Here is a 16,010-nt window from a genome sequence, read left to right on the forward strand (position 1 = left end):
GCAGCGTCTCATGCAAATCATCCCACACGCATTTTATGAAGATGCCTCCTTTCCTACTTTTGATTGGGTAATACTTGATGTCATCGTTAGTTTGATTGGTGTTTTTAACTGTCCAGTGAGGAGGGCGTGTCTTTTAAGTACAGTCTGCAAAGTGTTGGCACTGAGATGTTGCGTCAGCGCCATAGTTGAAGCCCCTAACGTTGCGGTCAGCAAGTCGGCTAACATCCGCCATGTGCCGTGTTTCAGTTGCGAGAAGCAGATCATAGAATGGTTGAAACTGTTGCCCCTAATGTTGCGCCACGGCGTGTGCTTCGTTTATACCTCGTGTCTTCTCATTAAAGTTTTATCTCGCGAATATGTTATTGCAATCCGCAGCCGGAGCGTTTCTATAAACTTAATTTAAACTTACGTTTTACACCGTGCTTTGTTTCCCTTATGAACATGCTTGTATGCTTAACTCGCTCCGTTCTCAATTGTTTAATTAATTTTTTGCTCTTCGCTGTTTGCGGCTGTTCCTCCATTTCCCCCTACTTCGTTCTTTTATCTCGCGAATATGTTATTGCAATCCTTAACGGGAGCGTTTCAATAAACTGATTGAAAATAGTTTTGCATTTACCTTTTTAGTAAAAGGCGAGCTTTTAAGCCTGAGAAATCACCCCGTAAATGCACACGTTTAATTGGACATGTGTTAATATGTATGGTTACACAGTATTAAAAGACAGTGAACAACGTCAGTTACCTTTCTTCCCGCGTTTGATAAAAGGTGAGCTTTTAAGCCTCAGAAATCACCCCGTAAATGCACACGTTTAATTGCACATGTGTTAATATGTATGCTCACACAGTATTAAAAGACAGTCAAAAATTAACGTCATTTACCTTCGTTCCCGCGTGTGACTCGTGCTGTAAATGTCTTCCTTGTTTTTAGTTCACGTGATTACGTAGGAGGCGTGATGATGCGATACGTGACTCCGCCTCCTCCATTACAGTGTATGGACAAAAAATATGTTCCAGTTATGACCATTACGCTTTGAATTTCGAAATGAAACCTGCCTAACTTTTGTAAGTAAGCTGTAAGGAATGAGCCTGCCAAATTTCAGCCTTCCACCTACACGGGAAGTTGGAGAATTAGTGATGAGTGAGTCAGTCAGTCAGTGAGTGAGTGAGTGAGTCAGTCAGTCAGTGAGGGCTTTGCCTTTTATTATTATAGATAAAACCAAAGAATAAAAAAAAAAATTGCTCAATTGGCATGCTGCTGAAGCCCAACTATCAATCGGTACAAAATAAAAGACATTCTCATACACGTGTATTTGCGTGTTTTATTTTCAGCCAGTTGTCACAGTGGTAACGCTGCTCCTTCAGGGTTCTGTGCAGATGGCGCAGTGGAAAAGCTATAGTTTAGCAGTGTCGAGGTAACAGGTTCAAATCCTGTTTATATTTAGACCTTTAAGTAGTGAGCTGCTATTATTATAATTGCCATATAACAAAAACATGCATTTGATGCGAGTCTGTAACATCCTGTGTAAAGTTATGGTTCCTCCCCCAAACTATGCGACTCTTCAATTCCACCCGGGTGTGTAAACATTAACATTATACAAAGTTATTGTCTGTTTTTACCTGCATTATTATCAATCTTTAAGATTGTTTTTTGTATCTATCTATCCATCCATCCATCCATTTTCTAACCCGCTGAATCCGAACACAGGGTCACGGGGGTCTGCTGGAGCCAATCCCAGCCAACACAGGGCACAAGGCAGGAAACAATCCTGGGCAGGGTGCCAACCCACCGCATATCTATCTATCTATCTACTTGTAAAAGATGTTACTTTTCCTCGCACACGAACATTCATATTAACATGTCATTTGAACAATTTTTTTTAATCAGTTTTATTCTTGGATTCTTGAATAAAAAAATTATTCAAATGACATGTTGATGTGAATGTCCGTGTGCGAGGAAAAGTAACATCTACCATAGACACTTCGGTGTCTGTTTGCTGAACAAGACACCAAGAAGAAATGATTGACCTGCATTTGTATATCTGCTTTTATCCCTTCAGCGCTAACTTACTCTAACGTACTCTAATAGTAACAATAATAGCAGCTCACTACTCAAAATGCTCTTGATTACGAGACAGCAGTCTTTACCTCTGCACCAACCAAGCTGACATGTCTACTTTGTATAGATTGATAGTTGGGCTTCAGTTTTTACACATTGCCAGTAACATTTAAATTGAACAATTTCTTTTTCTTCTGTTATATTCTTGAATAAAAGCTCACTTGTTTTGTTAAAACTTTCGTGAAAGTGTTTATTTGATTTTTGGACTTCACACATCATATACTTCACATCAACATTTTGTCAATTATTTCTATAACATGAAAAAACGCTTGTTTTAGTTAGTGTTCTACCTTTCTTGCAATGCTTTTCCTGTTATCCTACATTTACACAGATTATTGTATTCCAAATAATGATATATTATTTACCCTATACAAATCCAGACATCTTAATCCCAGCTCTGAGGATTTTGTGTCTGACTTGACTTCAGCTACGTCGAAGGAGGATGGGATAGCAGGCTGCTTGTGCTGATTGATACATTTGCAAAACAAAGACACTGCTGATAAGGTGTGAGGGAATTTAAGGTGGCCTGGCATTACGGATATTTTCATAGGTTTCAGGGATTCTAGTGTTAATCGGAGGACCACTGGTAAGACTATGCAGGTGACAATGTAGCACTCAGTGATATAGGTTACTTCCTAAACAAAGGATAAATAAAAAAAGAAAAAAACTGAAGCAATAAAGCCATTAAAAAAGAAGGCAAAGCATATTACTAGTGAAAGTGAAATTTAAAAAGTTGAATTTTGTTACAGTAAATGAGCCTTATTATGCCAGATTGATGATGACCTTAGAAAAGTGGAAGCAGATTTGAAATTGTTTGAACATACTGTAATTGTACATGTGTGTTGTTGTAAAGTTTAGCAATTTCCTGTCATTGCATTATATTTTTCTGCACTGAGCCTGCAGTTATTGAAGAGCACCATACAAATAAATTGAATTTATTAAATTTGTGGATTGAGGAAATGTTAGTTATAATTTAATTTTTAAATAATGTAGAAAGTAGTCCTTTTTTTTAGCTATTTTACAAATGCATTCTTCCTCAGCACTCTGTGTGATAACCTGCGGAGGGAACGTGACAGAGCTGTAAGTGACTTGGCAGAAGCTCTTCGGAATTTGGATGACATGCGAAAACAAAAAAATGATGCTGTGAGAGAGCTGAAAGAACTAAAGTAAGCTTTATTTTGAATGCTGATTTTTTTTTTCTATTTTTCTAAGGCCTGTTTCTGTTTCAGATTTATAACAGAGACTATTAAACATTCTAAGTGTAATATATCACATTTAATTGAATGTGTCTTGCATCTTAGTTTTTAGCCTTATGAATATAACCTTTATAATTCATACATATCTACAACATACTGCATAATCCATTTCAGGGTTGTAGGGCTTTATATTGCAAAATGTTACACATTTAACATGAGCAGTATATTTTCAAAAATCTCAAGTAATTAATATTTCTTTTGTTTTCTCAATTAGAGAGAAGATGGAAAACCAGTTAGAAAAAGAAGCCAGGTTTCGACAGTTGTTAGCTCACAACTCTCATGATTCAGCAATAGATACAGATTCACTTGAATGGGAGACAGAGGTAGTTGAGTTTGAAAAAGATAGGGTAAGTGAACATAATTGATAGCAAGCAGAATTTTATTTAGTATTTTTGCTTTTTATATGACATTTACGCTTTTTTTCTCTTTTTTTTTAAATAAAAAAAACAGGAAGACATGGACTTGAAGGCTCTTGGTTTTGATGTAGCAGAAGGGGTGAATGATCCTTATTTGCCAGGAGATTGTGGAATATTTGTTACTAAAGTGGATAAAGGAAGTATAGCTGATGGAAGGTTGAGGTAAAGTAATACTGTATCTATTGGCTTTTCAAAGGCTATCCTATAGCAGTATAATCACTAAGTGTAGACTAAGTTTACATTTGCTGAACAATCAGGCCCTAGCTTAATGTTAATCGATTATCTTTACTTCTTTCGTAAATTGCTTTGGATAAAAGCGTCTGCCAAGCAAATAATGTAAATGTAGGTCTATGTCAATGGAAGAATGAGAATTAGAGGATAGTTAAGACAAGTGTATTGAAGCCTAATGCAGGAAGCACTTCTTTGTGCAAAGAGTTATGAGAGTCTGGATTTAAGTTTTGTAGCTGAAGTTGGAACCTGGACAGCTTTTCAAAAACTATCTTGGTGTGATTTTGGGAAAAGGTGATTATTATGTAATCAAACAAGCTTAATATAGCAGGAATATGGAGTCTAAAAGTTTATTAGGTAAGGTGGACCATCAGAATAGTTAAATAAAATCCTGGAATCAAGCAGAAATAGTCCCTATTGCCGTATCCCTTGTTGAGTAGTCAGTGAGCACTGGTTGAATGACTTTGCAGCTTGACTTCTCATATTAATTATTTGTTCAAATAAAGTGTTAAGTGTTCTTCCACTATGCTGTTACACAACACTGGGCTATAATGCCAATGTCCCTAACGATATCCAGTGTATTGCCTATAGGATGTCTGCAGTCACATATGAACACAGAACAATATTGCTAAGAGACACTGGCCTCATCATCAGACATGTCTTTTAGTGAATTGTGCAGTTATTTTCATATAGGGTATCTCCAGTATATAAAATAGTGTGGAATAATGCTTATTACTGGTTTACAATTAACTGCATAATGTAGCATGGGCATCATTTAGTAATTCCTGATTTTGCTTGCTAGGATCAATAAGCATAAACACAGTACTTTGTCATATACAAATGGAGGAGAGTTGTGCATATATTGGGGTTTGAAACAAAATAACAAGCTCCACACAAGTAAACCAGAATAGGTTTTTGCATAATGAATAAATTGAATGTATACAGCCTTAATGATGAAGATAGTAGACCTTCCAGTGTGGGATATTTTACATGTGTGATATCAATAATTTCTCACTACTAAAAGTAAGACAAAACTGACTTTTTGTCTTGTTTTGATTCTTGGACATGTGTGCTTAGTGTAACTTTAGTTTGCATGTTGTCAGCTAGCTGGAGGTAAACCTTCACTTGGACTCCTCAGCATCAGAAGGCTTTGTTACTGTTAACCCCTCCCCACAATTGTATGCTCTGACTCTTCCAAAGCAGTAGGAGCATGTATTTTTGTGTGAAAATGCCTCTGCAAAGCAACACCCTATTTCACAGTGGTAATGAGCATTATGTTTATAACATGTACACCAGTATGTTTTAAATATACTAATTAGAATTGCTGACTAATTTCAGATTAATTATAGTCTTGCTCAGCTGCTTATTTTAATTAAAGTTTTGTTTTGTAGGGTGAATGATTGGTTACTGAAAATAAATGATGTGGATCTTGCTAACAAGGACAGGAAACAAGTGATTAAGGCAGTGGTTACTGGAGGTGGTGTGATCAATATGGTTGTTCGCAGAAGAAAGTCTTTAGGAGGAAGAATTGTGACTCCTGTACACATCAACCTTGTTGGACACAAAGGTGAAGTTTTATCTCTCCAGTGTTCAAGCTTCATACTGTTTATTTTAACAACTTGAATATTTGATAACTTAGTTTTAGCATTTTAACTTAATTTAGTGCATATATGTCCAATCGCCAAATAAATTGTCCTAAATGCCTGCTCTGCAATATGAAAGTTTGCTTGATTTAATGAGAATCAAATGTGGGACTGATTACTGTACTGTTGGTTACAAAAAAAGTGTTTTTTCCCCCTTCTTAAACTGTTGCCATATATTTTGATAAAGATTAAACATTAGTGTTTGTACGTAGAAAATCCCTTTTCTGTTTAAACAATATTAAATATAAAAAGAACAATAAAAATAAATACAAAGTTACATAATACAAATAGACAACTAAGCAATAGAAAGTCTTTAAATATGGATTCAATTGCTAAACTAATTTTTTAAGTCTCTAATATTATAGAGAACTCCGAGGCTATGGTCAAATGTCGAGGACAGGAAAATTACAACTCCCAGCTGGTTTGATGCTCGAGAAAATGAGGGTTGTAAGTCCAAATGGCTACCCAGGCCCCACAGTGCATTCTGCTCCAAAATAAATATGTTGACATTGTTCATTATTATGGTGATATCATAGTTATCTGACATGTAATTACAGTGGGTACGGAAAGTATTCAGACCCCCTTCAATTTTTCACTCTTTGTTATATTGCAGCCATTTGTTAAAATCATTTAAATTAATTTTTTTCCTCATTAATGTACACACAGCACCTCATATTGACACTCATATATTTAACTCGGGTGCTTTCCATTTCTTCTGATCATCCTTGAGATCACCTTCATTTGAGTCCAGCTGTGTTTGATTATACTGACTGGACTTGATTAGGAAAGCCACACACCTGTCTATATAAGACCTTACAGCTCACAATGCATGTCAGAGCAAATGAGAATCATGAGGTCAAAGGAACTGCCTGAAGAGCTCAGAGACAGAATTGTGGCAAGGCACAAATCCGGCCAAGGTTACAAAAAAATTTCTGCTGCACTTAAGGTTCCCAAGAGCACAGTGGCCTCCATAATCCTTAAATGGAAGACGTTTGGGACGACCAGAACCCTTCCTAGAGCTGGCCATCCGGCCAAGCTGAGCTACCGGGGGAGAAGAGCCTTGGTGAGAGAGGTAAAGAAGAACCCAAAGATCACTTTGGCTGAGCTCCAGAGATGCAGTCAGGAGATGGGAGAAAGTTGTAGAAACCAGTCAGGGCTTTATGGCAGAGTGGCCTGTCGGAAGACTCTCCTCAGTGCAAGACACATGACAGCCCGCATGGAGTTTGCTAAAAGACACCTGAAGGACTGTGAGATGGTGAGAAATAAGATTCTCTGGTCTGATGAGACCAAGATAGAACTTTTTGGCCTTAATTCTAAGCGGTATGTGTGGAGACAACCAGGCACTGCTCATCTCTTGTCCAATACAGTCCCCACAGTGAAGCATGGCAGTGGCAGCATCATTCTGTGGGGGTGTTTTTCAGCTGCAGGGACAGGACGACTGGTTGCAATCGAGGGAAAGATGAATGCGGCCAAGTACAGGGATATCCTGGACAAAAACCTTCTCCAGAGTGCCAAGGACCTCAGACTGGGCCAAAGGTTTACCTTCCAACAAGACAATGACCCTAAGCACACAGCTAAAATAACGAAGGAGTGGCTTCACAACAACTCTGTGACTGTTTTTGAATGGCCCAACCAGAGCCCTGACTTAAACCCAATTGAGCATCTCTGGAGAGACCTAAAAATGGCTGTCCACCAACGTTTACCATCCAACCTGACAGAACTGGAGAGGATCTGCAAGGAGGAATGGCAGAGGATCCCCAAATCCAGGTGTGAAAAACTTGTTGCATCTTTCCCAAGAAGACTCATGGCTGTATTAGCTCAAAAGGGTGCTTCTACTAAATACTGAGCAAAGGGTCTGAATACTTAGGACCATGTGATATTTCAGTTTTTCTTTTTTAATAAATCTGCAACAATTTCAAAAATTCTTTTTTTTGTCTGTCAATATGGGGTGCTGTGTGTACATTAACCCCTTAACCGCCCTCTGCCGGATATATCCGGCACCGTTGTTTTATTGCTAACGCCATACTGCCGGAATTATCCGGCACATTTGCCTGTGGTTATATGAATGCCTGGCAAGTAGTATAACTGACGGTTTGGCGTGGGTATTATTACTACGTTGTATTTCGACAAGTCTGTGGTTGTTTTGGCCGGTCATGTAACGTGATTCGCATGTAACAGCTGTGAATATGGCGAAACGTAAACTGACTTCAAGTGAGGCTTTGCAGGCGATTTTGGACAGTTCTGATCATGATTGTAGCAGTTCTGAAGAAGATTTTAGCGACAATGATGAGCAGCAACGTGCGCTGCATGATACTGTGAATGAAGACGCATCGGATGACGGCGCTGAGTGGGTGTATCCCCAGCATCTCAGCTGGACTGCTGCCCGTGGTGAACTACCTTTTCTGCATCCGTTTGAGGCAATGTGTGGCTTTATTGTTGATGTAAACAATTACACTGCTGAGCAGTTTTATGAGCTGTTTGTGTCACCTGATTTGATCAGACATTTTGTTCATCAGACAAATCTGTATGCAGCACAGTTTATTGAGAAAAATCCCAATTTACCTCCACATTCCCGTGTTCGTGCTTGGTTTGACACTGATGAAAACGAAATGAAAAAATTCATTGGGATTTTGATGTTGATGGGAATAATCAGAAAACCAGATATTGAGATGTACTGGTCTACAGATCCTATGTATGCAACACCTATTTTTGCAGCTGTCATGACACGTAACCGATTCTCTTTGCTGCTGAAATTCTTTCATTTGAATGACAACAGAAATGAGCCAGATAAGAAAGATCCAAACCACGACCGCTTGTTCAAGCTACGTCCTTTGATTGATCATTTATTTGAAGCATTTCAGTTGCCCTACATGCCAGGACCGTCAGTTGCAGTTGATGAAAGTTTATTGTTGTGGAAGGGCCGCTTACAGTTTTGACAGTATCTACCATTGAAAAGGGCACGGTTTGGTATCAAGATGTTTTGCTTAGCTGAGAATTCAGGTTACATTTATAGATTTCGTGTATACACTGGCAAAGAGGATCCTATGAGTAGTATTTCAGCAGTGTTGCCAGATGAATGTAAGGACTTTGGACTTTCAGAAAAACACTGTCGTGTCTGTTCAAAGAAGGGTCAGCGTAGAGACGTCAAGACCTTCTGCTCAAAGTGTCCCAGCAATCCAGGACTTTGTGCAGTTCCCTGCTTTGGCCTGTGGCACAGCAAACTCAAATACTGGGAATGAAACTATGATTGACTGAACTACTTTTGACTTTTGAATTACTTTTGACTGTTCCATTTTGTAGTTGACAATAAATCCAGAAGCCTGAGAAAAGGTACATTTTGTGTTTTATTATGTGTTTGCCCATTTCTAGAACTTGCACAACATTTAGTGGTCAATACTGCTTGAATAAATGTAAAAAATGTAAAAAAAATGTAAAAAAGTAAAAAAATGAAAATTGTTCAGATTTCGCCTGGCGTGGGGAATATTTAGGGAGTTGGTGGTTAAAGGGTTAATGAGGAAAAAAATTAATTTAAATGATTTTAGCAAATGGCTGCAATATAACAAAGAGTGAAAAATTGAAGTGGGTCTGAATACTTTCCGTACCCACTGTAAGTGAACTGCCTGCTCAGAACTGAATAAACGAGGCGAGCACGTCCGCACAATGAAACCTAGGAGAGAGACACCCAGAGTAGTTCCTTTCAATTACCTGACATCTCTACATTTCAATTTTTTTTCTGATGATTTCAATAGTTTTTAGAACCCTGGGCCTTTTACAGCACGGGCTTACACAGTTGGACAGAGACAACTTTTTTCTAATTTTGGTTCTGTACATTACCACAATGAATTTTAAATGACACAACTCAGATGCAGTTGAAGAGTAGACTTTCGGCTTTAATTCAGTGGGGTGAACAAAACGATTGCATAAAAATGTGAGGCAACTAAAGCATTTTTTTAACACAATCCCTTCATTTCAGGGGCTCAAAAGTAATTGGACAATTGACTCAAAGGCTATTTCATGGGCAGGTGTGGGCAAGTCCGTCATTATGTCATTATCAATAAAGCAGATAAAAGGCCTGGAGTTGATTTGAGGTGTGATGCTTGCATGTGGAAGATTTTGCTGTGAATAGACAACATGCGATCAAAGGAGCTCTCCATGCAGGTAAAAGAAGCCATCCTTAAGCTGCAAAAACAGAAAAAACCCATCCGAGAAATTGCTACAATATTACAAGTGGCAAAATCTACAGTTTGGTACATCCTGAGAAAGAAAGCAAGCACTGGTGAACTCAGCAATGCAAAAAGACCTGGATGTCCACGGAAGACAACAGTGGTGGATGATCGCAGAATCATTTCCATGGTGAAGAGAAACCCCTTCACAACAGCCAACCAAGTGAACAACACTCTCCAGGGGGTAGGCGAATCGATATCCAAGTCTACCATAAAGAGAAGACTGCATGAAAGTAAATACAGAGGGTGCACTGCAAGGTGCAAACCACTCATAAGCCTCAAGAATAGAAAGGCTAGATTGGACTTTGCTAAAGAACATCTAAAAAAGCCAGCACACTTCTGAAAAAACATTCTTTGGACAGATGAAACCAAGATCAACCTCTACCAGAATGATGGCAAGAAAACAGTATGGAGAAGGCGTGGAACAGCTCATTATCCAAAGCCTACCACATCATCTGTAAAACACGGTGGGGGCAGTGTGATGGCTTGGGCGTGCATGGCTGCCAGTGGCACTGGGACACTAGTGTTTATTGATGATGTAACACAGGACAGAAGCAGCCGAATGAATTCTGAGGTGTTCAGAGACATACTGTCTGCTCAAATCCAGCTAAATGCAGTCAAATTGATTGGGCGGCGTTTCATGATACAGATGGACAATGACCCAAAACATACAGCCAAAGAAACCCAGGAGTTTATTAAAGCAAAGAAGTGGAAAATTCTTGAATGGCCAAGTCAGTCACCTGATCTTAACCCAATTGAGCATGCATTTCACTTATTGAAGACTAAACTTTAGACAGAAAGGCCCACAAACAAACAGCAACTGAAAGCTCCTGCAGTAAAGGCCTGGCAGATCATTAAAAAGGAGGAAACCCAGCATCTGGTGATGTCCATGAGTTCAAGACTTCAGGCTAGAGGTGGGCGGTATGACCAGAATTCTGTATCACGGTATTTTTCTAAATTCTGCCAGTTTCACGGTATTAGACGGTATTTTTTTCCCCATGCATGAGTGGATGTTAACCACATTTTCCACTGCAATTACTGCAGTAGACTGGCTAAGAATAACCTATTCGACTGTTATGAGAATTGTACATCGTACAAAAAGACATTTTAATGTGCACACAAGTATTAATCCAGGTTTGCATGGCCCCATAAAGTGATAGTTTTCAAGGGGGTGGCACTAAAGAGAAGGAATCGCATTGCATGACAGATGCAGTCAAAATATAGAACTTTTAATTGAACAAATTTTGCAAAAGCTTAAACTATGATTTTGACAACATATTTTCAACCATCCAAAGAGGCATTTAGACTTAGTAAAATATCCAGAGGTGTTTGTCAAAAGTTGGATTGCACTGAACACGTCTTAGAAAAGGAATAAATAGTAAATATTTTTTGTAAACCAACTACACTTTCTGTTAATGTTAACAATCTCTGTCCACTGACACGTTAAAGTGACTTTTTAAACAATTTTACAATCATTAAACTGCATAATATTTAAACTAATAAATAATAACAATAAAATACATAATAGTATTACTGATAGTTGCACCATTACTTCAAGGCTTCAAGCCCAGGTGCATTACACGGTATTCACCAAATTAAAATAAAATAAAACAAGTGCAACTTGGTGATGACATCTTACCAACTGTACCATCATTTAGGCAAAGTGCATTAATATGGACCTTGCTTCAAGCTAAGCTATATACATAAATAATAAAACTGCAATTTGCATTTATAATGCTGTTTGTGGTATAGCCCTATGGAAGTGCATTAGGGCCACTGTGAAGAAAAAAAAATATGGACACGGAAGAAAAAAACAAACTATATGTCGAGAATAAATTCGACATGTTGACTTTATTCTCGACATTTCCACTTTAATATTGACGCTTATGTCAAGATTAAAGTCGACATTTCCACTTTATTCTCATAGTTTATTTTATAATTAAAGTAGAATGTTGTAAACTAAACTTCATCCTAATATCAATGTTTAATTTACTAGATTTTCTCAAACCCCGTCATAAGTTAATGCAGCACATCAAATACTTTGTGTTAAGTGTTCCCCGACCCAGTCGTTAATCACTACGCTTCTTAACTCTTTTAGGGCGGATGTCGACTTTTGTCGACAGGAGGGGTTGAAGGCGAATGTCGACAAAAGTCGACATCCAGGGATAGGGGGCGACAATCAGCTGTTAATGGCGACAAATCTCACTGTCACGTCACAGGCATTCCCTCTGTGCTTGGAGGAATGCTAGACTCGTTGACTCGGCAAATAATCCTTGCGTGTGCGTGAGTTGCGAAATGTAAACAATGGCAAGATGGCATCGACATGTGAAAAGGGAGCGAAGCAAGTGCAGAAAAGAAAACACTCGGCAGACGATGTTTTGCGCATTATCGCGGAGTCGGACTCTTGACTTTTCAGAATCGGATTTTTTTGGCAGTGATCAGGAGATCGAGCAAGAGAGTGAGAAGCAGGCATTAGCTGATCAGACACCAGCCGATGCCGCGCCAGCGGATCTGCTGCCAGTTGAGTGCCTTCGCGCAGCCGATGCATCTACGGCAAGGTTCGCATGGGATAAATACACAGACATTGATCCGTTGAGAGCCGATCTGGCTACCGGAGTTTACAAGACGGCATGGCTTGCTGTTGGACACGACAGATCACCAGCTGCTGTACTTCAGGCTGCTCTCTCCTGATGCTGCTTTTCAGCTACTGTCAGACGAGACAAACAGGTAGGCAGAGATTTTTTTTGAATCGCGGGCTACGTTTGCATCGCATTCTCGTTTTTCAAAGTGGAAACCCACAACGAAAGACGAGATGAAGCGCGCTGTGGCATTACAAATAGAGATGGGACAGAACTGGTGATATAACTTCAGGGAGCATTGGTCCAAACGTGTTTTGTCCCCTGGTGGCTTAGGTACGTGCTGCTGCAAAGTTTTATTCACTTCTGTAATAAACAGAAGCAAATCCCATGGGGTGAGCCAGGGTATAATGCCATACATAAAGTTCATAAAGTTTCAGAAGATGAAAAGAGGTGACAATACGGTTATCATGCAGGCAGAAAACTTGGTGGCAGTGGCATGGCACGATGGCAAATGGGTAACTTGTCTCTCTACAGTACACACTAACAATATATGTGAGAAAGTGCAGCAACAGACAATTGAAAAATAGGCACCAAAGCAACACATATTGTAAGGAGTGCAATGTGGCAATGACTGAAATTGGCTGCTTTGAGCGAGATCAGACTTTGCTGTGTAAAATGTATGTGAAATCATAGAGTATGCAGGCTCATACAACATGCAAGACAGCAACATTTGTCAAAAGTAAATATTTTTTGTTGATTTGATATGTTAAACAATTGCTTTGTGTTCTTTTTTAAAAAATGTTAGTTTTTGGAAAAATATTCAGCCCTGGGAGAAAAGAAACAAAAAAAAAATTAGCCCTAAAAGAGTTAAACTGACTTCCTCCGCACTAAGAGCAGGCGCCTGCAGCAATCACCGCACAGAATCCATTCACTTCATGATATTCCTGCTCTCTACCAAAACCCCAGTTCCTATCTTTCCTTTTTCTTTCTCCACATTACCAATCACCACACGATAAACGTCTTTGTGAAATTAAAACTAGTTATTAACTTAGCCGACGGAGTGTTCAGAACATTACAAATATCTTCGTTATACATGTTTAATTATGCCATCCATTCAGAGTTGCGCCCATCTCTGAACGAGTCGCCAGCACATCGCAGGATGAATACAAGCAAAACATACACTAGCAAGTACAAAAACAAGTACAACTTGGCTTGCAGTAATATCCAGTAGTATAGAAACAGTATTTACACATCTGACCTTTTAAAACTAAAGTATCTCCAGGCGACGGACGTGACTCCTTTTTTTCGGCAAAAGTTCTTCTGTTCATCATGTTCAACTTTATCGTCGGCTTCAGTTTCGGAATGCTCTCTGACCATTTTTCACATTTCACAGAACTTTAATTTATTTGCGCATTTATTTATTTATTTAATTTTGTCCGAAATAGTCCTCCATATACCTATGCTACCGCCCACTATTTGGTGGTGTAACAGTGAAAAAGAGCCCTAGTGCAACAAATCTGTGTTTAGCGGTGTAGCAGTGAAAAGGGTCCCCACTTGAACAGTTTCCCGCTGCGCCACCGGTGTTGCAGTATAAGAAAAATCCATATCATAAAAAAATAAAAAACGGTTTTCGGTATGAACCGGTATACCGCCCAGCACTACTTCATTGCCAGCAAAGGGTTTTCAACCAAGTATTAGAAATGAACATTTTATTTCCAGTTATTTAATTTTCCCAATTACTTTTGAGCCCCTGAAATGAAGGGATTGTGTTAAAAAAATGCTTTAGTTGCCTCACATTTTTATGCAATCGTTTTGTTCACCCCACTGAATTAAAGCTGAAAGTCTGCACTTCAACTGCATCTGAGTTGTTTCATTTAAAATTCATTGTGGTAATGTACAGAACTAAAATTAGAAAAAAGTTGTCTCTGTCCAAATATTTATGGACCTAACTGTATATGTATATATGTATGTATGTATATATGTGTGTATATGTGTATGTATATATATGTGTGTGTCTGTCAGTATGTGGTGTACTTTGTATTGTATATAATATACCAAGCCATGCAACAATAGGTAGTCAGATTAGGAAAGAATCCCCAGTCTGTCATTTTTGAAAACAGAAAAACATAAATGTAGTAATAAGAAATACATTGTGCAAGATGATGTTTGAGTATAATTTATTAATAAAAAAAATAAATAAAAATCAGGATAGAAAAATGTAGAGTACTGGGTAATGTACGCTACAAGAGTGTGATTTTTATTATTACTTAGTAATAACTAGTACTCTGAGCTAGTGCTGGGCAGTATACTGGTTCATACCGAAAACCGTTTTTTATTTTTGTTATGATATGGATTTTTCTTGTACCGCAACACCGGTTTAAATTGCCTAAACGACATTTGGAACGTGGTGCAGCTGAAAACTGTTCAAGTGGGGACTTTTTTCACTGCTACACCGCTAAAAACAGAGGCGTTGCACGGGGGCTCTTTTTCACTGCTACACTGCTAAATAGGTGTGGTAGTGTAGGTATTGTGCGGTGAAAATGGACAGAGAACATTCCGAAACTGAAGCTGTAGCTGACGATAAAGTTGAACATGATGACACAGAAGAACTTTTGCCAAAAAAAAGGAGTCACATCCGTTGTCTGGAGATACTTTGGTTTTAAAAAGGTCAGATGTGGACCATTATGTTCAAATGTGTGAATACTGTTTCTATACTACTGGATAATACTGCAAGCCAAGTTGTACTTGTTTTATTTGTTTTCAATACAGTGTAATGTACCTGGGTACTGTGTAATAGTGTGACTACATGTTGACTTTAATCTCGACTCTTATGACGAGAATAAAGTCGACATGTTGACTTTATTCTTAACATTTCTACTTTATTCTCGCCATTTATGGCAAGATTAAAGTCGACATGTTGACTTTATTCTCGTACTTTGTCATTAAAGTAGAACATCGTAAACTAAACTTCATCGTAAAATGAATATTTAATTTACTAGATTTTCTCAAACCCCATCATAAGTTATATAGCGCATTAAATGCTTTGTGTTAAGTGTTACCCGAGTTTCTTAAACTGACTTCCTCTTGCACTAAGAGGAGGCCCCGGCAGCGATCGTCGCACAGAATACATTCACTTCATGATGTTCCTGCTCTCTGAACATTTAGAATGCTAAGATAAATACTTGATATAATTTTCATGGTGAAATGCATTAAAGCATGTATTAATCATGTGGGGGCACCGCGGCGTGGAGGTTGAACTGCTGCTTTGCAGCAAGGGTGTCTCTGGTGTACCCTGCCTTGCATTTGCATGTTTTTCTGGTGGGTTTACTTCAGTTTCCTTTCAAAGTCACGTAGAATGTGGTGTTTTGTTATGCTATATTGACCGTGCTAGTGTATGTTTTGCTCATATTCACCCTGCGATGTGCTGGCGACTCGTTTAGGGATGGGCGCCACCCTGAATGGATGGTATAATTAAACATGTATAACGAAGATATTTTTAAAGTTCTGAACACTCCGTGGGCTAAGTTTATAACTAGTTTTAATTTCACAAAG

The 16,010-nt window shown here is 38.6% G+C and overlaps 1 protein-coding gene across 3 annotated transcripts in view; it reads left to right on the forward strand.

Moving 5' to 3' along the window:
• Nucleotides 1-16,010, forward strand: part of dlg5a (discs, large homolog 5a (Drosophila)) — a 240,053-nt gene that overhangs the window by 138,255 nt on the left and 85,788 nt on the right. For all 3 annotated transcript variants that reach the window (XM_051923726.1, XM_051923727.1, XM_028795545.2), the window contains exons 10-13: nucleotides 3,154-3,279; nucleotides 3,584-3,716; nucleotides 3,820-3,947; nucleotides 5,405-5,580. In XM_051923726.1, the coding sequence (XP_051779686.1) occupies nucleotides 3,154-3,279; nucleotides 3,584-3,716; nucleotides 3,820-3,947; nucleotides 5,405-5,580 (563 nt within the window). The remainder of the gene's footprint in view (nucleotides 1-3,153; nucleotides 3,280-3,583; nucleotides 3,717-3,819; nucleotides 3,948-5,404; nucleotides 5,581-16,010) is intronic.

This window comes from Erpetoichthys calabaricus, chromosome 2 (genome assembly GCF_900747795.2).
Source record: "Erpetoichthys calabaricus chromosome 2, fErpCal1.3, whole genome shotgun sequence".
Classification (NCBI taxonomy): Eukaryota; Metazoa; Chordata; class Cladistia; order Polypteriformes; family Polypteridae; genus Erpetoichthys; species Erpetoichthys calabaricus.